Source organism: Rhinoderma darwinii, chromosome 3 (genome assembly GCF_050947455.1).
Source record: "Rhinoderma darwinii isolate aRhiDar2 chromosome 3, aRhiDar2.hap1, whole genome shotgun sequence".
Taxonomy (NCBI): Eukaryota; Metazoa; Chordata; class Amphibia; order Anura; family Rhinodermatidae; genus Rhinoderma; species Rhinoderma darwinii.
In genome coordinates this window covers 289,974,192-289,999,795 of record NC_134689.1, presented here as the reverse complement: position 1 = coordinate 289,999,795, position 25,604 = coordinate 289,974,192, and the positions used below count along the sequence as shown (strand labels likewise).

At 38.4% G+C, this 25,604-nt stretch overlaps 1 protein-coding gene across 3 annotated transcripts in view; it reads left to right on the top strand.

The window, feature by feature from the left end:
• Positions 1-25,604, top strand: part of ATP8B4 (ATPase phospholipid transporting 8B4 (putative)) — a 257,001-nt gene that overhangs the window by 161,164 nt on the left and 70,233 nt on the right. For all 3 annotated transcript variants that reach the window (XM_075858039.1, XM_075858037.1, XM_075858038.1), the window contains exons 11-13: positions 16,048-16,206; positions 16,787-16,875; positions 17,016-17,212. In XM_075858039.1, coding sequence (XP_075714154.1) covers positions 16,048-16,206; positions 16,787-16,875; positions 17,016-17,212 — 445 coding nt within the window. The remainder of the gene's footprint in view (positions 1-16,047; positions 16,207-16,786; positions 16,876-17,015; positions 17,213-25,604) is intronic.

Here is a 25,604-nt window from a genome sequence, read left to right as displayed (position 1 = left end):
AAGGCCCATTTCTGTTTATACATGGCAGTGTCTCCATAATGTAGGAGAAGACATTGACAGAAGCAAAGAGGGACCAATTTCATAATAATGCCCTTGGTTTTGAAATGAGATATTCAGAAACGCTAGTGGATTTGCTGTTCTGTCCACACTCCTCATATATTTCATTAATTTCATGATAATTCAATCTTGCCTTGATTGTAGAGGTTCGATTACTTTCAAAATTGCCTCAAAAACGACATTTATAATTATTCTTAGGACTTTGAACAAAGTGCCTGTTATCTAGGATTAACTGATGCAATATTCCACTACCACAGTACAGTACCACAAAATATTAATGTATATTAATGATTATTGCTGCAAGTCCAAAATTTCCATTGTCTTTATTTGTAAGTTACCGGTACACCTGATAGTTACTGTACATTTTATTCCACTTTGTCTATTTTGGATTACTTTTTTTTCCCCCATACAGATGTTAATATTAAAGCAGTCACTATTTATTTCTCAATTAGAACAGTCTAACACAATCTAGATGGATCTTAGGAAAATGTGATGTCTCTTGCCTTGAAGTTCGAAAGGGAATTTTTGGAGATACTGTTTTGACATGAGTTGGAATCCAATATAAATTGGTATATTTTAGAACAAGCAGAAATAAAAAGTTGGGGAAAATACACTAAGACTTTGAGCGCTGTCATGTTGATATAAGAGTTTCCAAAATCAACGCATCAATTAATAATTGCATATTTTCAGTAAGAAGACTTAGCCTTTTAATAATGCCATTGGACTAGTAAAAGAGAAAAGGATGATTTAAAGTAAATAATTTTGACAGTAAGATAAATTTTGCTAATTCGTTGTCTAATGTTTATACCAAAGCATTGGTTATTTTAGTTTCCTTTCTAAAATAAAAAATAATTCCAGATCTGTATAGCTTTCATTACAAATGAAGCAATTATCTGTATCATTCCCAAATTCCAAGAACCTTTTATATTTTTATAATGTGGTTTAATAATGCTATACTGTTTGCATGAGGGTATTAGATGGCTTTGCCTTTTTCCACACTTTTCGACATCTGGATAGATCTAAATTTAGGTAGCTCATATTAGAATGCATTGCTTCACTATTTTAGGTCTTCTGCTTTGAAGTACAACATTGCCCTATGAAAACAGAAAGCATTTGCTTGTCAAAATGATAGACATTCAGCAGCACTACCAGCATACCAGGAATCCCCAACAGTGGGTGGTGCATGCAGCAAATATGATCCCAGCTCCAAGGGAACTTACTTATCCAAAGTAGAGAAGAAAGAATAACCGTAAAATTGTGTACTTGTTTATTCACCAAGCTTGTACTTGCAACGTTTCAACCCTTATAGGGTCTTTCTCAAGCATTTGCTTATCACTTCCCTAACAAATCCTAGAAAGGGTTTATTCCTCATTTTAGGATAGTTGTTGGAGCCATACAAATAACCGTTTTTGGCCAATGAGGTTAACTGTGCTCCAAAAATTACTGGTGTGCAGGACAGCTATAGCCTAAAAGTATGGAACCATTTATTACAACCCACAAGATATAGAATACAAACATATAAGAGGAAAAGGATTAACCAAATTGTACCGAATTTTATCACAAATTACATAAAAAAGGAGTATATGGTTTTTGTATATGGCAAATTTATCAAGTGTTTTTGACGCCTTCCTCAATTGCTTTAAGCAAACTGTTGCAAGAAAGGGGCGTGGGTATGAGGTGCAAAATATTAGTGAACATGTATGCCAGCCATGAGGTGGAGTAAAGCAGAGAACTGTCATGCATAAAATCATGCATCCTCCAATTGATGAATCCCAAGGTGGAGGACTACATTGGACTTAAATTACTATCTACTTCAACAAGTTGTATACAGTCTCAGTCTTCACTCAGGCTAAGGTCACTCGTGTCACCATTATTGCAGATTTAACCAAATTTACTTACTGCAGAAATTATTTTTATTTCATATTTTCAAATATGCAGGATTTTCCATAGGGGGCGTATTTGTATCAGAATTTTGCCTTACAGTTCTTCTTGCCTTTTCTTCCCTGTTTTTCCATTTAAACTTCATCTCTTCTGAGACATATGTAACTATGAGCGTCTGAAAGATAATCTAAAAAGATAAGGCATTAGACGCTAAGTGGTAAACTTTCAACAAACTTCTGACATGTTAATCGGTGGGAGTCTGAGCATTGAGACCCCCACTGATCGCTAAATGAAGCGGCAGAAGCGCTATGGTGAGCGCTGACCCGCTTTGATTCTGATCAGATTTTCTCGGAAAGCCGATGTAACAGTGTATGGACTCAATTGAAAGTCTATTTACCTGCACACCATTACATCGGTTTTCCGAGAAATCCAATCAGAAACTAAGCGGCTCAGCGCTCCACCGAGCGCTTCTGCCGCCTCGTATTAGCAAATCGGTGGAGGTTTCAGTGCTCTGATCCCCACGATCAAAACGTCTCACTATGACAAGTCAGAAGTTAGTTGAAGGTTTAGTTATAATTTAAGCTCCCCCAAATTGCTAGATGAAATGGGTTGATTCATCCTTTTCTGTTTCTTCTTTAAACAAGCAGTCGGGTTGTGGGACGTAGTGCTTACTTATTTACTGGCTAACTTGCGAAGAGCAAAGCTAGTACTCTATCTGACCTTACCTCCTGACCCATTGTTTTAATATGTAGATTGACTTCACTTTACAAAGTGTTCTTAGTTCACCCTATTTTCAGATGATCATAATTAAGAGTACCTGCATCTAGTTGTATGGGGGTAGGTGTGTTTATCTGGCGTATTGCCATTAGAATGCAAAAGTATTTATCATGCGAGGATGGCAGTTGGTTGAGCAATGGAAGGCTAGAGGTACAAGGTTCTAGAGTTCTGGGGCTCCGAGACAATACTTTCTTGTTTTCTACACCTATTTTCTGTCCTTCACAAAGTATGCATCTTATATTTCAAACCAAGAACAACCCTCCTTTAATTGAATTGCCTTAAGGATATTTAGTTCAAAGAAACAAATATGTGTTTTAGATTAAGTGAGTATGAAAGTACTTTTAGGTTGTTTAATTGTGAGCTCATTGTGATTAGGTAGTTACTGGACTTAGTATTAATCTTCAACAATTACTGGTCTAATGCAGAACACAAAAAATAAATCTAAAAAGATCCATGTAGAAAAAAAAGCAGATTATTTCACTAAGTATTAACGTGATGTACTATAAACAGGACTATCGGTTTTCCTTGTAAAATCTTTACATTTAATATCTTATTTATATGACTTCTATTTCTACTAATATGTTATGCCTTTGTGTATATTTGAATAATTTAGTAAGTATGCAAAACAATTACAAATAAAACATTTCTGGAAAAAATATAATGTGTTAGAAATGTATGAGATTATGGATACATGAGCATTGGTTGCCATGATGAAAATTGGTTATTGATCAAAATTTGATTTGAACTGTGGAATTCCAAGAATGTTTCTGACTTCTTTCATCAGCAGAGGGGGTTGTGCATGTTGATGGGCATTCATTCCAGACCTAATGTTTTGCTAATTTGAGTTTGATTAGCTTGGAGTTTTATTTAGCTGAGAGCCAAATTGTAGCAACTTGAGATGAACAGAAGCGATAAACTTGTGGGATAGTTTGTAATGAGGGTAAAGTTTATTGCTTTTGGATTTTAACCATGACATTAATAATGATTACGCTTGAAAATCTGCTATGGTATGCTTTTGCGTAAGTTTGATGGTGTGTAGGAAAACAACAACCACAAATCATTTTCCACTTTGCAGTCTAAGAAATATTTGAGTTGGGACCTTTAGGTCTAGTTCACACTTAGTTCGAGTTTTTTGGCACTGTTTTTGATGCGGAAACTGAGCCAAAAAAGTCAGAAATTGCCTCCCATTGATTTCAATGGGAGGCGGAGTAGTTTTTTTTCCCACTAGTGGAAAAAAAGCAACATGCTCTTTATTCCCGCGGTTCCATCTCTGACCTCCCATTGCAGTCAATGGGAGGCAGAGAAGGCATTTTTCGTGGCCTTTTTTGTCCGTGGCGCACAATGGGCATGAAAGACGCCACAAAGAAAGTGTAGGCAAGTCAAAATCTGCCTCAAAATTCCTGGAGGAATTTAGAGGCAGATTTTTCTGCCTGCAAAAAACTCTGTGTGAACTAGGCCTTAGGTTAATCACAAAGGAGCATTTTCAGCTAAAAATTTTCAGTAAATGTAAGCCTTTCAGTTGTACTCCTTTAACAAAGATTTAAAAAATTTAAATCAGCAATTTCTTTTGTGGAGACCAATATGGTGACCCTCTGTAATAGTGCAGTCACATGTGGCAGATTTTGTTTGATTCGTCTGAATGTGGTTATTCCTGGAGCAGGTGCATGGATTTCTACAATCTCCATTCAGATAAATAGAACTGATTTTCAGTCACAGAAATTTCTGCAACAAAATCTGCCACGTGTGACTTCACCCTATGGCTAAGTTACCGTAGCATTCGGCAGATTTGTTGCAAAAATTTCTGCGACTGAAAATTAGTTCCATACGGTTTGAATGGGGTTGTTTCTGCAGCAAGTGCTTCAACTTCTGCAAGCCCCATTCAGATGGATGGAACTGATTTTCAGTCACAGAAATTTCTGCAAAAAATTTGCTGTGTGTGAACCTGCCCTAATATGGAGTTCTGGTGGCATGTATTGCACACCATTAGCACTACTACACTAACCGCAGAATTAAAGAGTTTGTATGGGATTATAGCAGCATGGCTGCTTTCTTATAGGAAAAGCGACTCGCCTCTCCATGAGTTCTGTTTGGTATCTGTTCAGCTCCGTTGATATGAATAGGGCTAGGCTGCAATGCCACACACAACTTGTGAATAATCGAAATTGGGGAAAAATTAGGAACTTGGTACCAGCGCTGCTGACATAAGGCAAGGATGAGTAGGTTTGTTTACAAAATATTTATTTGGCTACGCGTTTCGACGCTGAACCAGCGGTTTTTTTTTTTTAGGCCATATATTAAAATCTAGTGAAGGACAAAACATTTTTAATAATCATAAAATCACAGGAATTGAAGAGACCAAAAGACTGTTTTTAAGCTGGAAATTTAAAAGAAGTAACAACCTATAAAATACAGGTTTTACACACCTTAAAAATCCTATATATTTCCTGAAAGCACACAACCTAACTGTTGACAGCCATATCCAACTTCACGTACAGTATTTATACATTAAAAAAAATAAGATTAAGGTGTGCAAAGTTCATATATACCACAAGCCTCTACATCAAAAAGGGCTTGTGCTCTCAAAAACACTGAAGCAAGGGCCATGCAATATTTGGCCGTCATCCACAAATGTGTTAAAAAAATTACTGCACACCGCAAACAACTACAGTAATATGCTACCAATTAAAAAAAAATTTTGAGAGTGCATAGCATACCGTGTGTAAAAATACAACTTGATAATAACACACCTGACCAGGTTCATTGGGAGTTCTTCAGTCTACCCTGACTTATATTGGCGAGAGGGGGGGGGGGGGGGCTTAGTTGGGCATATTATCACTTTATACTCCAACCCCTCGTCACAGATTAGTGTTAACAAACAACTCTCTCCTCCTTTTTCCATTGGAAACTGTACTTTACATTGTCACGTTGGTTTCGTGGACCCACTGGACCGTACCGCCTTGGCTGTATGGCAGCTGGCTAACAGGGCGCAGGTAACAGTCTATAGTTCGTATAGGGTACCTGTGGCAGCTCAGACAGTAGCAAGGCAGGCTCGGCTGGGACTAGGCAGCAGGTAGATGTCAGGTGTGGTGTAGCAGGACAAGCGTGGTATGCAGCACAGCACGACTACAGCTCAGCATGGCACTTGACCAGGATAGCACGGGATACAGGATACAGGTACAGGAAACACTAGGAACTGGAAGACACTAGGAGACCATTTGCATAGACAAACTTTGGGTTCGACAACAACGCTCAGGCATGGGAGGAAGGGGCTGGGCCCTTCTTATAGTCCAGGGTGCTCATGGGCTAATTATACATAAAAGTCCAGTGGGCGCGCTGCCCCTTTAAGAGCAGGCAAGAGCGTGCGCGCGCACGCTATGGGACCTGGCCGAGGTGAGCGGAAGTGAGCGCTGGCATCTCCTGAGGAGGAGACTGGGGCCAGCGTTCGCAGATCCATGGCTGCGGCCGTCAGGAGATGAGTGAGCCTGACGGCCCGTGGCCATGGCCATGGGCATGACATACGTACTCACCATGGAACCCTTTGCCGACACATTACAATGCAACCATAGCATACAGGGACTTAAGGTGGGTCGCTTGATGCATAAATTGTCCCTTTATGTGGACGACCACCTATATATTTTTCCCCAACCGTTATTGTCCCTTTTATTCTTAAAGAATTCAAAATATTTAGAGCTCTCAGTAACTTTAAAGTCAATACCCTCAAATTGTCTTCTTAGGGCCTGTTCACATCACCGTTCGCTTTCCGTTCCGGGGTTCCGTCTGAGGTTTCCGTCGGGTGAACCCCCGCAACGGAAAGTGAAAGTGAAACCACAGCTTCCGTTTCAGTCACCATTGATAGCAATGGTAACGGAAACATCGCTAATGGTTTCCGTTCGTCACCATTCCGGCAGGTTTCCGGTTTTACGACGGAATCAATAGCGGTGTCAATAGCTGTGATTTTACTTTCACTTTCCGTTGCGGGGTTCACCCGACGGAACCCCGAAACGGAAAGCGAACGGTGATGTGAACAGGCCCTTAATGTCACCCTCCCTCAGGCGTTGGTGACCTCTCTCCATTCATCCTTTTCTATTCAGCGGCAAACACATCATAATAAATATTTGGGTGTTTTGATACCATCAGACCACTTAGAACTCAACTCTTTCATTATGACTTTATTCCTTTAGAATAGAATAGAATAAAACTTTATTGCCAAGTATAAAAATTCCATAGACGGCAATCCTCAAATTTAAAATTGTAAGACACTATAGGATTAGCGCATGCACAACACTTTATCATATATATTTAAAAGAAAAAAGGCAGCATTCCAGAAATGTAGAAAAATATACTTATTTAATCACTCAAGTACAAGCAACGTTTTACCTTCCCAGTGAAGGCATTATCAAACTTGATAATGCCTTCAGTGGGAAGGTAAAGCGTTGCTTGTACTTGGGTAATTAAATAAGTATATTTTTCTACATTTCTGGAGTGCTGCTTTTTTTCTTGGAGATATTGAAGATTTTAGTGATCCGGTAAAAATAGGATAGCACCCGCCATTGATTTGGTTCTCGCTACAGTGCAGCTATAATACTCTGTTTGTTGCTTACATATTTAAAAGACACACTGAAGTTTTTCTATACGTACATGAACGTGCACTAATCACCCTATTTTTCCTACCCGAAGGCAACTATTTAAACAGACCGTGTGTTGGGTGTAACTGATCCTTCAAGATTTCATTTACCGTACATAGCCATCTTTTCTCAAATATGTCTGACAGCGCACAAACATCAAAACCAATTCTGGACCCGGCCATTTTAGCTACTCTACACAACAAACGTTGCTCCTTCAATGTCCCCGTACTAAACCAAACAGTAATAACGTAGGTTAAATATCATGTTAGATAAAAACACTGCAAAACCTTAGCGTGAAAACCAAATTTTTCAAAAAAGTTGCAAAAAAATAAAATATGCTACTGGGCCTTCTTAATTGTTTAATATATTGTATCAGACCTTAGACAATTGAGAGTCTGTTTGTACTTTGGTGCTGCCAGACACTTCCACTGCCACATCTGGGTACTTTTTTATATCCAAGTACTGCAAAAAGGAAATGAACGGTTTCTATTATGAGATGACATAGACCGCTGATATTGGAACTCTCAAATGTATTTATTTAGTACAATAATGTGTTGTCCCCAGTCACTTGGCTAGTAGTGTGTTGCAGTTTGTTTCCAGAGTTCTTTTTCTAACTTCTCCTCTGCGGAAAGAGAAGTAACCAGGTGTAGAGCAAGCCTGCAGATTTGTGGAAAAATCCATGGGGGCGAATTAATTAAGACTGACATTTCTTATGCCAGTCCTAAATGCTATGTAAACCTTTGAATGGCATTTTTTGTATTTATTTTTTTAGAATGTTAGTGAGTGTGATTTAGGTTTTATTAAAAAAAAAATTACTTTTTGAGATACAGCTACTCTGTATTCTCTATACAGAGCAGCTGTATCGTTTGCTAAATCCTGCTTCCGTCAGGTCCGTGGGACTGACGGGTTCAGTGAAAGCGGGTCCTGTGTGTCTCTGACACGCAGGATCCACATGTAATGGATCACATCTAAGTTATGAACTTAGATGGGATAGTTTACAGGTGGATCCTTTGTGTCAGAGACTCGCAGGATCCTCTGACATTGAAGCCATCAGGTCTACGGGACTGGCAGATTCAGGTCATAGCGAAAGATACAGCTGCTCTGTATAGAGAATACAGAGTAGCTGTATCTCAAAATGTAAAAATAATTTTAAATAAAAACTGTTTATACAGTTGCACTAATCACACTGACTGACCAAGATTTACAAAGCCTTTAATATAAAGAGCACTGGGGTAAAATGTGCCTAATTTATTCAGAGCCGTCTGTCTCTTAATAAATTAGCTGCATCTCTGGTTGTCCCTGCTCCGGAAAGAGAAATCTACTGCTTGGAGCTGGAGTAGATTTCCACTATCATTTATGCCAGTTTCTGGCTTAATTTATAGTGAATTTTCATGCTGCGGTCAGCCTCACCCACTTTTAGCAGAGGCGGCGTAAAAATGCAAAAAAAACAATTTTTTTATTCCAGAAAACTGGTGTAGGGTGCATGATAAATTCCCCCAAATGTTTTACATGCAGCAAAGTTACGTTTAAGACAAAGTCTGCTGCAAAATCTTGCAATGGATGTGACATGTAATGATTTGTTCACACGCAGCAGATGCGTTGGAGGAATTTCTGTGACTAAACTTGAATTCCATATATTTATATGTAACATGTAAGTGTGATCTTTACAGATTTTCGTATGTATCTCTGCAAAGAATCTGCCATGTGTGGACATACCTTTTATGAATTTTAAAGTTTGCTTCAGTTTTCTGCTTCATGTGAATAGGATTGTGTAAAGCAACAAATATGCTATGTATGAACCAAACGTTACTTTTGTTGGTTATATCTTCTTTAATTCTACACCCAATCATTTTCTTAAAGAGTAAGTACTTTCTGTACTTACACAAAATTGTTAATATATCGTAGAGACATATTAAAAGTTTTGATCAATGGGGGTCCGCATGCTGAAACCCCCACCGTTGCTAAACGAAGGGGCAAAAGCGCTCATCCGAGGGCTATGCACCATCTGCTGTGATCGGTTCTCCTCCTTAGGCTGAAGACAGGTGCCTAGACGTTCTATGTGAGCCTTCTTCAGACTGACAGGGTGAGTCAATCACAGTCGAAGTTGCTGAGCTCTTCTGCCCCTTCGTTTCAGCGACGATGGGGGTCTCGGCATCCGTACCCCCAGCGATCAAAACTTCTGATTTGTCGCTATGACATATCAAGATTCTTCTGAATGTATAGTTACGCTTTAAAGAGTAACCGTACTTTACGAAAACTTTTTATACGTAAAAGAGCATCTTGCACCTTCGATTGTGATCAGCGCTCCCTGTGAGGCTGAAGACAGACTCATAGACTTTCTTTGTGAGCTGTCTTCAGCCTAACAAGGCGCGCCAATAACAGCCGAAGCTGATTACTTCTGCACCTTTTTTTTAAGCGACTTTGGGAGTCTTGGCACTCGGACCCAAACCAGTCAAAACTTCTGATATGTCTCCATGACATATCAAAAGTTTTTGGAAAGTACAGTTACTCTTTTAGGTGTTTTCGTCCCGTGACTTTTCACCCAAAAAAAAAAATTCAAGTAAATTAAAGGAAACATACATTTTTAAATATAAAAAAACTTGTGGAATTTTAATTAATATTGCATGTAGAGGTCTCGTTCAGGTCTTTGCAAAAGTTAGAGCTATGAATTTCCAAGGCTTCTTTTTCCATGTATGTTTTCTTTTGAATTTCACGCAATCTATATTTAAATCTTTCCCTAGAATAAATGTAAATCTGGTAAGAAAAGCATGTGACAAGTGGACGTTTAACAAAAAAAAAAAAATACATTGCATTCTTGACGATTTATCTGAATTTGAAATCCGGGCATTGTGAAATTTAGAGCTTGTCAAATTCCTGCACCATTTCAAATGCATCATCATTCCTTGTGCGAGCTTGGAAAATATTCGGTCCAAAGCTTAAATAAAGTAAATAAAATAAAGGTCAAAAGAAATCTGCTAAAACAGGATTAAAAAATTGTTTTCAGTCATTAAATTTGAAGCCACATGGGAATGAGTTTATGCTTGTCTTCCACTTCTATGGATGTTTTTTCCTTCTTTATATTTTTATCGATACTGAATCTAATGTAATTCAACTATTATGCAGTTCAAATAGTCATATTCTATTAGCTTCAACTAAAGACTGGATGGTCAAAATTTATTTCTGTGTACTACTTGGCCTATCGGGGTAGATGCATATTTGACTGCCTCAAGGACCATCACAAATTTTTATCTATCTGTTATCATCATCTTTTAGGTCCAAAATTTTGTGCTGATTAGTTTATTTATATATTTTTATAGTGGTCGGAGCTCCATTTTTTTCGGATATAGTGCTCCAAATCCCCTCCTTAGACCTAGGTGTAAACATGCTGGCTGTCTGCTGGCGCCATAAGGGGGAACTTACTGCATACTGTGCTATTATTGAGTTCAATTAGATCCCTCTAGTTGTATTAAGAAATTATACAGTGCAAAATTTGGGCTGTGATTTATCCATTTCCATTGACACTATCTTGCATAGTACAAGAATGGACATTCCATCTCAGTGTATTAGTTATATTTCTCGGCCCTTTAGTAGCCTGGAAAGCCCTTAGAATCAATTATTGTGTGTCAATATATTTACCTCTGGTTGTTCAGCCTATCATACCTTTATTTGAACCAGTTTCTACTTGATGACTGAGAATAGTTGCATTATGGTGATGTCTGACATTTTTGGTTTGGCTTGGGTTATGAAGCGTAGCTGCCTTCTGACATAAACAATCTCATCCTACAGAATATCGCTCTTACTAGTTGGAGTCAGAACAAAACTATGACACCCTTGGAGCATATTAAGTCACTTTGATTAACCCCTTCCCGCATCTTGGTGAGCAGTAACTTCGCGCACCTGGGCGTGCAGTTACTCCCGCGCTTTAACAGTTAACCGTCGCGCGGCGCTACACTGCAGCGGCGGTTAACTGTGCAGGGTGTCTGCCCTGCTCTCCCCGTTGCCGATCAGCGGCCTGTCGCCGCTGGAATCGGCAATTGACCCCTTCGATGCGGTGGTCGATTGCGATCGCCATATAGAAGAGGTTTAGAGCATATCGGCAGCCCCCAACATGCATTTGCGGGGGCTGGCGATCCTTATTATGGCAACCAGAGGCCAGACAATGGCCTCCGGGCTGCCATGTACGGAAGCCTCAGAGGAGCAGCCTGCGTCCGGTCCTCCGGAGCTTCCTGTCAGTGTGACTGTCACGTCACAATGACAGTTAGAACACATTACACTACGGAGGTAGTGTAATGTATTCCAGCAGCGATCAGAGCTGCAAGTCTAAGTGTCCCCTAGTGGGACAAGTAAAAAAAAGATAATAAAAATGTTTTTAAAAAGTGTAAAAATAAAAGCGACATAAACAAAAAATGCTTTTTTTCCTATATTTTATTATAGGAAAAAAATGAACACAAAAAAGTATACATGTTTGGTATCACCGCGTTCGTAACGACCCAAACTATAAAACTGTAATATTATTTTTCCCGCACGGTGAACACCGCCAAAAAAATAAACTAAAAACAATGCCAGAATCACAATTTTTTGGTCACCACCCCTCCCAAAATATAAAATAAAAAGTGATCAAAAAGTCGCATATATGCCAAAATGGTACCAATACAAACTACAACCCGTCCCGAAAAAAACAAGCCCTTACACAGCTTTTTTGACTGAAAAATAAAAAAGTTATCGCTCTCAGAATATGGTGACACAAAAAATAATTTATTTTTATAAATAAGTGATTTTATTGCACAAACGCTGCAAAACATAAATTATATACATATGGTATCGCCGTAATCGTATCGACCCGCAGAATAAAGTAAAATGGTCATTTATAGCCCAGGGTGAATGCCATAAAAAAAATAAAAAAAAACATTGTCAGAATTGATGGTTTTTGGTCACCTTGCTTGCTAAAAAATGGAATAAAAAGAGATCTAAAAATTTGCATGTACCCCAAAATGGTACCAATGAAAACTACAGATTGTCCCGCAAAGAATAAACGCTCACACCGCTCCGGTGGAGAAAAAATAAAAAAGTTCTGGTTCTCAGAATATGGCGATGCAAAATGTGCAGAGTGTTCCAAAAGCGGATAAGATTGGGCGCCATTTATCAGTGCGACACCAGCTACACATCAGCGGATTATTATTTATTTACCCCATTATTATACCCTCTTATTATGCCCTGATGTTCTCTGTGCAGACTACATATGCCCCCACATTATAAACTGAAATACCAGTCAAACGCCAAACAGAACTAACAAGCTAAATCTGCGTGCCAAATGCCGCTCCCTCCCTTCTGAGCCCTACAGCGTGGCCAAACAGCAGTTTACGTCCACTGATATGGCATCGCCATACCCGGGAGAACCCAGTTAATATTTTATGAGGTATTTGTCTTCAGTGGCACAAACTGGACATAACATGTAGTGCACTACAATGGCATATCAGTGGAAAATTTAAATTTTCATTCTGCACCATCCGCTGCATATTAACCCCTTCGCGCACCATGACATAGCATGTCGTAGTGTGGGGATGATGTATGGAGTGTCTCACGTGAAAAATAAAGAATTTAAAATGCCAAAATCGCTGTTTTTTGGTCGCCTTGGCTCTACCAAAAAATTTAATAAAAAGTTCTCAAAAAGTTGTATGTACCAAAAAATGGTACCAATAAAAACGACCGCTCGTCTCTCAATAAAAAGGACAATAAAAAAATGGTTCAGTCCGGAAGTTTATTACCACATATGGCATATTTCCATAATCGGGAGAAATTGTTTTACAAATGTTGGGGTGCTTTTTCTCCTTGATTCCTTGTAAAAATTAAAAATGGCTACCTTTTTTCAGAAAAAAAGTCGATTTTTACCTTTACAGAATAATTCCAATGAATTCAGCAAAACAACTGTGGGGTCAAAACGCTATCTTTATCCCTACAAAAATTCCTTTATGGGGTCACTTTTCGGGGGTTTCCACTATTTTGTTCCCTCCAGTGCATTGCAAACGCGACACGGCACTGAAAATGATTCCAGCAAAATCAGAATTTCAAAACCCAAAAATGGTGCTCCTTCCCTTCTGAGTCCTGCTGTGGGTCCAAACAACAGTTTATTACCACATATGGGGTATTGCTATAATCGGAAGAAATGCTTTACATATGTTGGGGTGTTTTTTCTCTTAACCTTGAAATTAAAATTTTCTACGTTTTTTCAGAAAAAAAAGTAGATTTTCATCTTCACATACTAATTCAAATAAATTTAGCAAAAACACTGTGGGTTCAAAATGCTAACTATACCCCTAAATAAATTCCCTTAGGGGTGTAGTTTCCAAAATAAGGTCACTTTTGCAGGTCTTTTGTTTTGGCCCCACAAGACCTCTTCAAACCTGACATGGTACCTAAAATATATTCTAAAAAAAAAAAGGAGGCCCCAAAATCCACTAGGTGCTCCTTTGGTTCTGAGGCCTGTATTTCAGTAAATTAGCGCACTAGGGTCATATGTGGGATATTTTTAAAAACTGCAGAATCTGGGCAATAAATAATGAGTTACATTTCTCGGGTAAAACTTTCTGTGGTATAGAAACAAATTGATTACAAATTAATTTTGTAAAAAAAAAAAAAAGGAAATTTGTAAATTTCACCTCTACTTTGCTTTAATTCCTGTGAAACGCCTAAAGGGTTCAAACACTTTCTGAATGCTGTTTTGAATACTTTGGGGGATGCAGTTTTCAAAATGGGGTGATTTATGGGGACTTTCTAATATATAAGGCCCTCAAAGCCACTTAGGAACTGAACTGATCCCTGAAAAAATAGCCTTTTGAAATTTTCTTGAAAATCTGAGAAATTGCTGCTAAAGTTTTAAGCCTTGTAACGTCCTAGAAAAATAAAATAATGTTCAAAAAATGATGCAAACATAAAGTAGACATATGGGAAATGTAAACTAGTAACTATCTCGTGTGGTATTACTATCTGTTTTACAAGCAGATACATTTAAATTTAGAAAAATTTTAATTTTTGCAAATTTTCTCCAAATCTTGGTGTTTTTTACGAATAAATATTGAATTTATCGACCAAATTTTTTCACTAACATAAAGTACAATTTGTCACGAGAAAAAAAAGTCTCAGCATCACTTGGATAGGTAAAAGTATTCGCAAGTTACTACCACATAAAGTGACACTTGTCCGATTTTGAAAAATCGTCTTCGTCCTGAAGGCCAAAACAGGCTCAGTCCTGAAGCGGTTAAAAATATAAACAACGTCTTGTTATGGTTTTGTATTTTTGAGCATTACCTAAAATCACATAAACTTGTCCCATGCTTTTGTTTCTCCTTGGAATAGTGTTGCCTTGAAGTGCTGATCTATCATTTTCATTTTGATGACAATATTAAAGGTGTTAGCAGAATATTGGAAATATTCTCACTTTATGAAGTTGTGCGATTGGGCACTGTACCTAGTAGTATTTGTCACATATGGTCAGTAGTTGTTGCTCTCCATGTCCAACACTTGCCTGAGGAGGAATTTTTAAGATAGATACTCTAAGGCCATATGCACACGACCGTAGAGGTGTGCACAGTCCATGATTACGGCACAGATGGGCCGCAGAGTGTCATCCGCGAGCTGTCAACAATCACGGACTGTGCACACACAAGATGTGCAATGACCAATAAGCCTGGGCTCCGGGGAATGCACAGACCGTGGAAACCACGGTCATGTGCATTGAACCATAGGGTAGCATGAGTTCTAAACTATGCGCAATAGCGGATAGTATGCGGCCGCACATGCACGGTTGTGTGCATGAAGCCTAATGCTGGGTTCACATGTTGCGTTTATGTTGTCTTTTTGAACTGTTGGGGAGAAAAAATGCATCTAGAAACGGCATGCATTTTTTAATTACCCATGCGTTTTACAAGTGTTTCAGCTGTAAGACTATAACTAGTAAATATAAAACCAGATTACAGCTGAATCACTTTGTTAAACGCATGGGTAATTAAAATAATGCATGTGTTTTTTAGATGCATTTTTCTGTCCAACAGTTTAAAAACGAAACATGAGAACCTAGCCTTATAGTTCGTGGGCTTCCAACATCTTAACCCTGTCCTGTATTCATCAGAGCGCTCAGTCCTGTTTCATGCCTACTTACCTTGGGGATTGAACTATATGAAATAGGGATGTTGCTCTTACTTTACCATTGAGGGATAATTTCTGATCGATTAATTGCCGGCTTGGGAGGGTAGATAGGACAGATCGCTTAGAAATGACGATTAGTAATGTGCCTGTGCCTATGGACGTACTTGTCTCCAGTTCTTATATATATTCCATGTATGACACAGAAGGGCTCCTGATAAGCGTTAACAGCTCGTATTAAATGGTCTCAAAATCTCAAAATATTCATAGTATAATTGTCATTAGAACAACAGTTATTTGCCAGAATTCGCTTGTGTTGTGCTTGATATGTTGAATGCTTATATTGTGCATAGGACTCTTTGCAGATTTGCAGATTTTAGCACGTAAGTCAGGCAACTTATTCAATACTTTCTTGTTTACTTCCATTAATAAGAATTTATGGCTGTTCTTTGGAAAGTAAGTAAGCCTACAAAACTTAGGGATGAGAACAGAAAACGGTGGTTAAAAGCACAATTGAATTACCAGCTAAACAAGTGAGTATTCACAAGTTGTTTTTTGTTTTCTTTAGGGGAGATCCTTTGTGAACCCCCAAACAACAAGCTCGACAAGTTTAATGGAACACTAATTTGGAAAGACTGCAAGTATTCTCTGAATAATAGCAAGATGCTTTTGAGAGGATGTGTTCTGAGAAATACCGAATGGTGCTTTGGGATGGTCATCTTTGCAGGTATAAAAGCTTAAAAGTCCATCAAGTTTAATCTTTTGATGATATCATTACATTTCTACCTTGTTTTCCCTACTCTTTATTTTGGAGAGTCCTATACAGAATGTTAGAATCTGAGTAGGAGTTCCTCTATCTTCTTTTTGTCAAGGTCATAGCCAGTGCTGCTGATGTCTTTAAAGGTTATTTCCCAAGATTAAGATTTATTCACAGGATAGATAATAAACAGCAATATTGGTGTTGGTGGAAATATTGTTGAAAGTTTACTTATATGTTAGCTTCTAAAATCTGCAGATGACAAGATTTGACATGAATTGTATTGTCCATTTTGTATTTGTGCTACAGCCCAATAACAGACTGATATACTCCTGTTTACTGTTTATTCAGCATTATTTTTTGCTCTATGACTTTATGATGCATGTTTGAAACCTAATCAGATTTTTTTTTTATTACATTGAACATGTTTGTGAACAAATACATTATTCATTACACATAATAGTGGCATTTATGGCAAAGTTACCCATACAATACATCCTATTTACGGTGCCCTAATGATGACTCTGACCATACTTCTTTGCTTTCACAGGCCCAGATACTAAATTAATGCAGAACAGTGGGAAAACAAAGTTTAAAAGAACAAGCATTGATCGGCTAATGAATACTCTAGTTTTATGGGTAGGTTAATGCACAATGGCATGGGTAAAACCGTTTTTTTTCTAATGCATCTGTGCATTATTTAGAATCTTCTTTTTTTCATTATGTTTGGAAGATTGTATCTGTGCAGATCTATGATCATTTTCATGCCTGTATTCCAGATATTTGGCTTCCTCATATTCATGGGGATCATTCTAGCTGTTGGAAACTCCATTTGGGAGCATTATGTAGGCACCCGTTTTAGAGTCTACCTTCACTGGGATGAGCTGGTGGACAGCGCTGTTTTCTCAGGATTTCTCACGTTCTGGTCTTACGTTATCATTCTAAATACTGTAGTACCGATTTCTCTCTATGTAAGGTAAGCCTACTAATCTTACACATGGGGCATGGTATGGAGACACGTGTATGTGTGTGTGTGTGTATATATATATATATATATATATATATATATATATAAATCATGTATTGGTATGTTACATATATTTTCTGTAATGCATAATTGACTACATAACAGTAGCCCATTCAAAGATTTGTTTCTACTCTTTAAAATGTTAAATCTCAGTCTTAATAATTTTTGTCTGCCAGCAGAAATTCAAGGATCAGGACGTCATGTCATACTGTATTTGCATCAATTTTAGTTTCAATTCATAGTGTTGTCTTTTCCGTAACCTTCTCTAAATCAGACCTCCCTCACTTATATTTAGATGAATCTTTCATTGTAAAATTAGCTTTCTTAGTTTTCTTTGTTAGAATTAACCATTTTCATTGAACTGTGTCAATGATTTTGTTTCCTTCCTGCTTCATTCAACAGCCAGCAGGTAAGCAGTAGGGGCAGCATTGTCACTCCTGCACCTGAACACCCAGGCTTGGCATACCTCATGTAATAGTCACTGTAGTTTTGTCCCTCTGCCACCGTACTATTCACCATTATCTCTGATTTGTTTGTTTTTTCCCCTCATAATTGTGTGCACATTTTCCCCAATATGCCAATATGCCTGTCTGTAGAATAGACCTCTAGATATTCAAGTCAAGTATATAGTATGTTTGTCTATGTGGGCATCTGTTTGTGCAACAACATTGGTTGTTGTGAGTATCTCAAAAACTAATTAAGAATTTTAAAATGTATACATTTATGGTTTATTTCTAACGTCGTTCACAATTTTAATGTTATTGTTTGAACATTTCTGTATAAGTATAAGCACATTTTCATGTTTGCAGTATTTCCTTACCATAATCTAAACTTTAGAGCATCGTAACGTAGAAGTAGGTTGGTTTATGCACTAGTAAGAATTATAATCTAATTTCCGTACCATGTATATACTTGGAAGGGCCATTTTGAAGCTTTTTTTTACCTCGTGTGTTGAAGGGTACAGGTGCTTTAACCCAGTTCTGCTTGGCAGTAATGCTAATTCCTGATCCTACTTAATGTCCATGCCCACCATTCTGACATTTGAAATCCTTTTAAGAACTATGTCTGATCAGGACTATTGTGGTTTGATATGACGAAGACCAGCAGATGCAAAGGTATCTTTTGTCAGCGTTTCAGGTACCTCCCCATCCGAGCGGGGTTCAGATACAACATTTGAGTTGGGACATGGATTCTACACAGCACAAACAATATTTTTCTAAGGGCTTCTCCACACGCTGCAGAATTGCCGCGTTTTTTCCGGTTGGAATTTAGACGGAAAAAAAGCAGCAGAATAAAGTAGCAGCATAGTGGATGAGAGTTAACAATTCCGAGCAGAAATTGCTACGTAAAAATTCCGAGCAGAAATTGACCTGCGGTGCGTATTTTTCAGACCGCAGCATGTCAACTTTTGCTGCGGAACATGGCCAGAATTGCTGCGTTTTCCAGAGGAGATGTCTCCATCTCCTAACATTGTGAAAAATGCAGCAGAATACGCACCATTTTCTGCCGTAAAAACCGCAGGAAATGGTTTGTTTTTTCCACAGCGGAATGTCTGCATTTTTTAACAGAATTGCGGCAGAAATTTTCTGCAACAATTCCATTGTGTGTGAACCAGCCCTAATTGTTCTATTTTCTAACTGAGAACTTAATAGCTTAACAAGGTTTTCCTACCATACTTAATATTTGCATATCTCTAGGATATTACATCACTCTTTGACTCCGATGGCTGGAACTCCATAGATCCCAAGAATAGTCCTTCCAGATATATTTAGGAACCGTCCCAAACCAGGCTCCGGTTTTGCAACAGAGCCTCTTTCAAGTGAATGTGGCTATTTTGCAGTTCCTACACTGCTCCAGTTCGAGAGTTGGTCTGTGTAGGAAAAAATCTGAATGGGTTGCTGTGGCGTACACAGAGATATTGCATCATTATGTATTTTTGAAAAAGCCGATCAGAAACTAATTGGCACAGTGCTAACCCGAGCGCCTCTGCCGCTTCATTTTAGAGATTTGGTGGGAGTCTCAGTGCACGGACCCCCCACCGATCAAAACTTCTGACATATCACTATGACATTTCAAAAGTTTAGTTAACCTTTAAGATTGTATTATTCATTTTTATTTGGAGAGGTTTTGTTTTTTTACTTTAAAGGGTAACTAAACTTTCAAAAAAGACATCTGACATGTCATGGTGATGTTAGAAGTTTTAATCGGTGGGGGTCCAAGCACAGAGACCCCCACCAATCGCTAAAATGAAGCTGCAGAAGAGTTCGGGTGAGCGCGGAGCCTCTTCGTTTCTGATCAGCTTTTCTCGGAAAGCCAAGCAGTTGGTGTACGGGCTCATAGATTTGGCATTGCCATTGAGCCCGTACACAAATTTCTCAGCTTTCCGAAAAAAGCCGATCAGGAACAAAGAGGCTGTGTTCTCAACCGAGCAGTTCTGCCTCTTTGTTTTAGCGATCGGTGGGGGTCTCCGTGCTCGGACCCCTTCTGATCAAAACTTCTGACATGTCACTAACTTTAAATTTGAATTTCCACACCCTAGTTTCCAACTATTGTTTTTCACTGATATACTCATTGATCTGAGATAATGATTGTATGGTAAATGTGTATTATGATATGCAAAAATATTCCAAATCAGTCTTGTCTAATGTAGGTTTCCTAGGAACCTATAATAACACTATGTCCTTGTCTATGTATAAAATGATAGGCTTGCTACCTAGCAAAATAATATCTGTATGCTATATTTATAGATTCATAATTTTGTTGAGCAAATTTAGACAGACATCAAATAGCAAATCTACATTACAATGAATATGTGAAATGCAAGTAAAGGTGCTGAACTAATAATGTGCAGAATACATAAATGTAGCAGAGCGGGGTTTGTCACTTAGCATTACCTAATTTGATAGCATGTTTAGTTATCTTTCGTTTTCCATAAAATTGCAGGTACATCTACAGAAATATCTTTACTCATTTATTCATCACTGTACATAAAAGAAACAGTTGAATGATAATTACATTTCTGCTTCATATGTATAACACACAACTTATGTTATAGTGTTGAGCAGATAAATGTTTGCATCCTACCAGATAAACATGGGCAGGAAGTTTTGATGGTTTCCCCTCTGAACTTTCTGTAGGGTCTGGTTTTCTTCCTCCAAAAACATACTACAAAATTGGTTATAGTTCATGCGCCTAAAGGCCCTTTTACACGGCCACTGATCATGTAAACTAGTGTTCATATGAATTCTCGTTCCCGAGCATTGCCCTGTGTAAACAGAGCAATGATCAGTCTATGAACAAGCAAATGCTTGTACATCATCTGATCTGCTCATTTATACAACCAATAAATAAAATGGGCGGTAGTCGCCAGCACATCTCCCTGTGTAAACAGGGAGATGTGCTGCCAACATGATGGAAAAGTATGGGGACAAACAATGGTAGTAACGTTCATTCGTCCCCATACATTAACGATCATAGCTCCTTGTGAAAGGAGCAAACGAGCCGCTTGATGAGCTGTCTCATTGATCGGCACTCGTTTTCACGGCCCAAATCAGGCCCTAAGATAGGAACATCATGAGACCCCAAAGGACTGGTACTAATGAGATGACTTTTTCTGTATAGTTATGCGGAATATATTCGCGCTTTCTATCCCCTGGGGCTCATTGTCAGTATTCTCCCTAATTCACAGCTGTAAAAGCAACGCCATAAGTCTCCGCACCCCCATACACATACAAAACAAAATTATGCTAAAAGTCTGACGTCATAGTTCCTCGTATTATTTGTGTCACCCTTGTTTTAATTTTTAGGAATGTAGGGCAAATGAATGTTCGTAAACTATTGTTCTATTCACTTTCTTAGCAAGGGCCTCTTTAGCATGCATATAATTTGTTGCTTCTTACAATAAACAGACTTCTTTTGTGTAAAAAAAATGTTTTTTTTTACTATGCCAAGTCAAATACTTTCATGTCACAGACTACAATGTCAAGCTAAATTCCTATTGAGCAGAGTTTACAACATTTAAGTGTGTTACAGTGTCTTCAGCTCTGCATCATGTCTACACATGGTATTATTCTCCTATATCATTTGTTTTTTTACAACATCTGAAAAGGGTGGGTAAATGCGCTATTGTCCAGCTCGAGAATCCTCACACAATTCCAAGACACAACACTTTCTTGCTTTCTCTTCTTTTTTATCATCTTAGTCCAGCTATCTTTTAACCGGCTTTTATAGTTAATTGGCTGTATTATTTTACACTAGCTGTATCTTCAAAACACTTTTAGCTTTTGGCACCCTCACTAGCATGCAGGAATATGATGTGGAAAAATACTACAAAGATTAGATCCCTTTCTCTATATTTAGATGTGAGATTTTGTTTTATAAGCTTGAAAAAAAGATAGGGAGAGAAAAGGGGAGAAACGCAAAAAACATATAGAGCCCCAACTACAATTCTTCATTTATACCTTATCACTGTTCTTTAAATATAGCTGCCATTTCACTATAGAAATCTCCTATTATTTTATTTCTTACAAGGACTATTATGAATATTAAAATACTTCTAGCCAATAAATCCTTTACATACATGTATTAATCCTGGAGATTAATGGATGACCTGAGAAATAATTAATTCTAGCTTTTTATTTTAAAGGTACTGTTTTAGTTCTGCCTTCATGTTACCGTATAAGTTCACGTGTTAATATGTCCTCCCACAATTTGTATTGCAGTACTTTAAGAGCGTCTCTATAGCACTGTTCATCCTGAGGCTCCTGTTTTATGGGTACACTGACAGAACTACATTACCGCTTACACAGGCAGTACATATGGGGGAAAGGTGGCACTGGGGCAGGACTGGTCTACTCCAATTCTTTTTAAACATAATTTTTATACTAGTCATGGTCCCTGGAATGCTTACTGAAAACCCCTACGGGCAATTTAATAACTGCCTTGCAAGCCTCTGTTAGACCAAGATAACTCCAGAATTGCTAAATAGAATATTAAGACTTTGGCCTCATTTACAATATAGAAGGTACACGGACTGCAAATCCGGTCAGCAGTACGAACATTTATAGCAGTTCATGTCATTTCTCAGTGCACTTCTGTTTGCATCAGTATTCACAGCATTGCTTCTAGGGGAGAATATTGTCTGATACAACATGCTTTGCTGCATGCCACATTTTTTTCTACATGTGTCTCCATGGGAAAATCAGAGGCACATAAAGGTGCAGAATATTATTGTCAGCATATCCAAGATATGTACAGCACACCATGTCATCAAAAGACGCCATCTCCAACACTAGGTTAAAAAAGAGCTTGTTATTTAAATAGTTAATATTTCGAAGTGGTCAAAACTCTTTACCATGTCTTTGACTCGCCTGATTATACCATTTAAATATACATATGTCTGTTTAAAGCAAGAAAATTCCCCTGGCAAATCCGTGTCTGCATGAAGATAGATATGAAGTATTAGATAGATCACCTATTTGATTTGTAAATTTACTTCCTATTTTTATAATTTCATTTTTGGAGTATTTCCCTTAACATGTTGGATGTGTGGCACAAATCACAAATGTCAGTCTCATGAACAGAAGCTTCTGGCTTTGCAGACCATTCGTGTAATTTTATATTGGTAATTTGGAGTTGCTGTGACCAGAGGTCTCTGTAAATTATTCTTGCTCTTAAATGAGTCATGTTTTGTTTGAATGCCCTCATTTGGGATTGTTTTCTTCACAATGACAGCAAAAATGCTAAAAGGAAAAAAAGTTGTGTTTCCTATAAATTATTTTAGGGTAAGGCTACACATACTGTAAATTCGTCTGCGTTTGAACAAATCTCATCCACACCCTGCAGAATAAACCCGTAAGAAAGACGTGCAGAAATTGACAATCTCTATGGAATTTTATTTTGCAGCATGTAAATTTATGTTGCAAAAACACTGTGGAATTCCCGCACAGAAAGTCCGATCACAATTTCCAGAGTATTTACGCTATGTGTGGCCTTACCCTTAGTGTCTTACTTTTTGCCTGTTTTGTTTTTTACTGCAAATATTAACCAGTTGTGGAACGCCCATAGACTATAAACGTCCGGGTGGTCCGAAATTAACATCTGCAGGACTGTTCCAGGACGTCCTTCGGAGTTGGCAGGTTTGCCGCTCCCCGGCGGCATTTAGCTCCGTGATACAGCTGTCTCTAGACAGCTGTATCATGGAACTTTAACCAGAGACCACTCAGCGTGGTCTCCTGTCACAACGATCACATTGCTCCTAAGGCCCCATGCACACGTCAGTATTTTTCATCAGTAATTACGGACAGTAATTACTGACCGTAATTACTGACCCATTCATTTCTATTGGCCACAGACACCTTTCAGTATTTTTAATGATGGGTGTCCGTGCTGAAAAAAAACGTATAGAACATGTCCAATTCTTGTCTGTAATTACGCCAAGGACTCTCCCATAGAAGTCTATGAGAGCTTCCGTAAATACAGACGGCTACTGATGTGCATCCGTAAACCGTCCGTATATACGGAAGCATTGCTAGGCAACATTTTGATGACATAATTTGCAACCTCCCTCTTTTTGTTTGCATCCATATATACGGATGGAATATCGATGCAATACGGACACCCTTCCGTATATACGGATGAAATACGGATGCCTTCTGATCTGTATTTACGGACAGTTTTTTCAGGGTAGATGAAAATACTGTCGTTTGCATGGGGCCTAACAGCAGCGCTTACGCGCCGACTGTCTAGAGACAGCTGATATCACGGAGCTTTCACCTGAAGAACACTCCGTATGGTCTCCAGTCATGTGATCGCTGTGACAGCATGTCACAGCGATCACATTGCTCCCCTTGCGCGCCGACTGTAAGGAGCACAGCTATGTAAACGCTGTGACAGCCTGGCACAGAGATCACATGCGTGCCGACGGTAAGGCGCTCCACGGTATAGCATTTCTAGAGACAGCTGTATCACCCAGCTTCAAAGTGGTCTCTGGTCAGGTGATCGCTGTGACAGCCTGTCACAGTGATCACCAGTTGCATCTTCTCCCTCTCAGAGAGAGAGAAGAATAATGTAATGTAAAAAACAAACCCAAAAACACACACACACACTTTTTTTTTTTTTCAATAAACATTTTCTCTATAAATAAGTTTGTCTATCTGCGACATGGCGACTTTGGCCATGCACGACACAGGACGACCGGCCAAAGATCGCTATGTCCCGTAGCCTACATTGCATGTAATAAAAGTCATTGTAGTTAAGTCGCAACACGCAAGTTGCCACGACATGACAGTTGCAAGAAATCTTAACTGTCGAGTTGCAGTTACTTGCAGGTCGTAACGCAACTACATTGACTTTCATTACTTGCGGTGTAGGCTATGGGACATAGCGATCTTTGGTCGACGACCTGTTTCGTGGCCAAAGTCACCATGTAACTCACACAGAGTATTTTGCAGGCAGAAAAAAATAGGCATCTACTGTATTTGACAGAGAGAGGGAGGTCTCTCTGTCTCCCCATCGGCACACGTGCGACGCGATTACAGGGCGCCTATAGGATGGCAGCCGGGGGCCAAATTGATTGCCTGTCAGTTTTACACTGACAGGCAATGATGCTTAGTATATTAGATATGCCAAAGCATTATATCTGCGATCCGAAGATTGTATTGTGAAGTCCCCTAGTGGGACTAAAAAAAAAAATACATAAAATTGTTTGTTTATGAAAAAAAAAACATTACAGTAAAAATTAAATAAATCCACCGTTTTTTCCCCATAAAAAGGGGTTTTATTTAGTAAAAGTGTAAAAAAACAAATAAATACACATATATGGTATCGCCAGGATCGTGAAGACTCGAACAATGACGTTACTCGAACAATGACGTTAACTCATTAATTAAACGGCTGGGCTAATGTCATACCAAAAAAAAACAAAAAAACGACAAAATACATTTTTCTTTTACATTTCCCTCCAAATAAAACTTCATCAATAAATGCCATTTACCCCAAAATACTACCAATGAAAACTACATCTTGTCCCGCAAAAAACAAGCCCACGTATGGCTACATCAACGGAGAAATAAAAAAGTTACGGCTCTTGAAATTCGGCGATGCAAAAACAAATAATTTTTTTTTTAAAGTGCTTTTATTGTGAAAACATGGTCAATTTCTAAAAAAAAAAATACATATTTCGTATTGCCACAATCGTACCGTCCCATAGAATAAACCTAACGTATTTATGCCGCATAGTGAACGTGTAAATTTAAAACGCAATTAAAGTTAATCAATATACTATGTGCACCCAAAAATGTTGCAATTGAAAAATACACCTTATCTCGCAAAAAACAAGCCC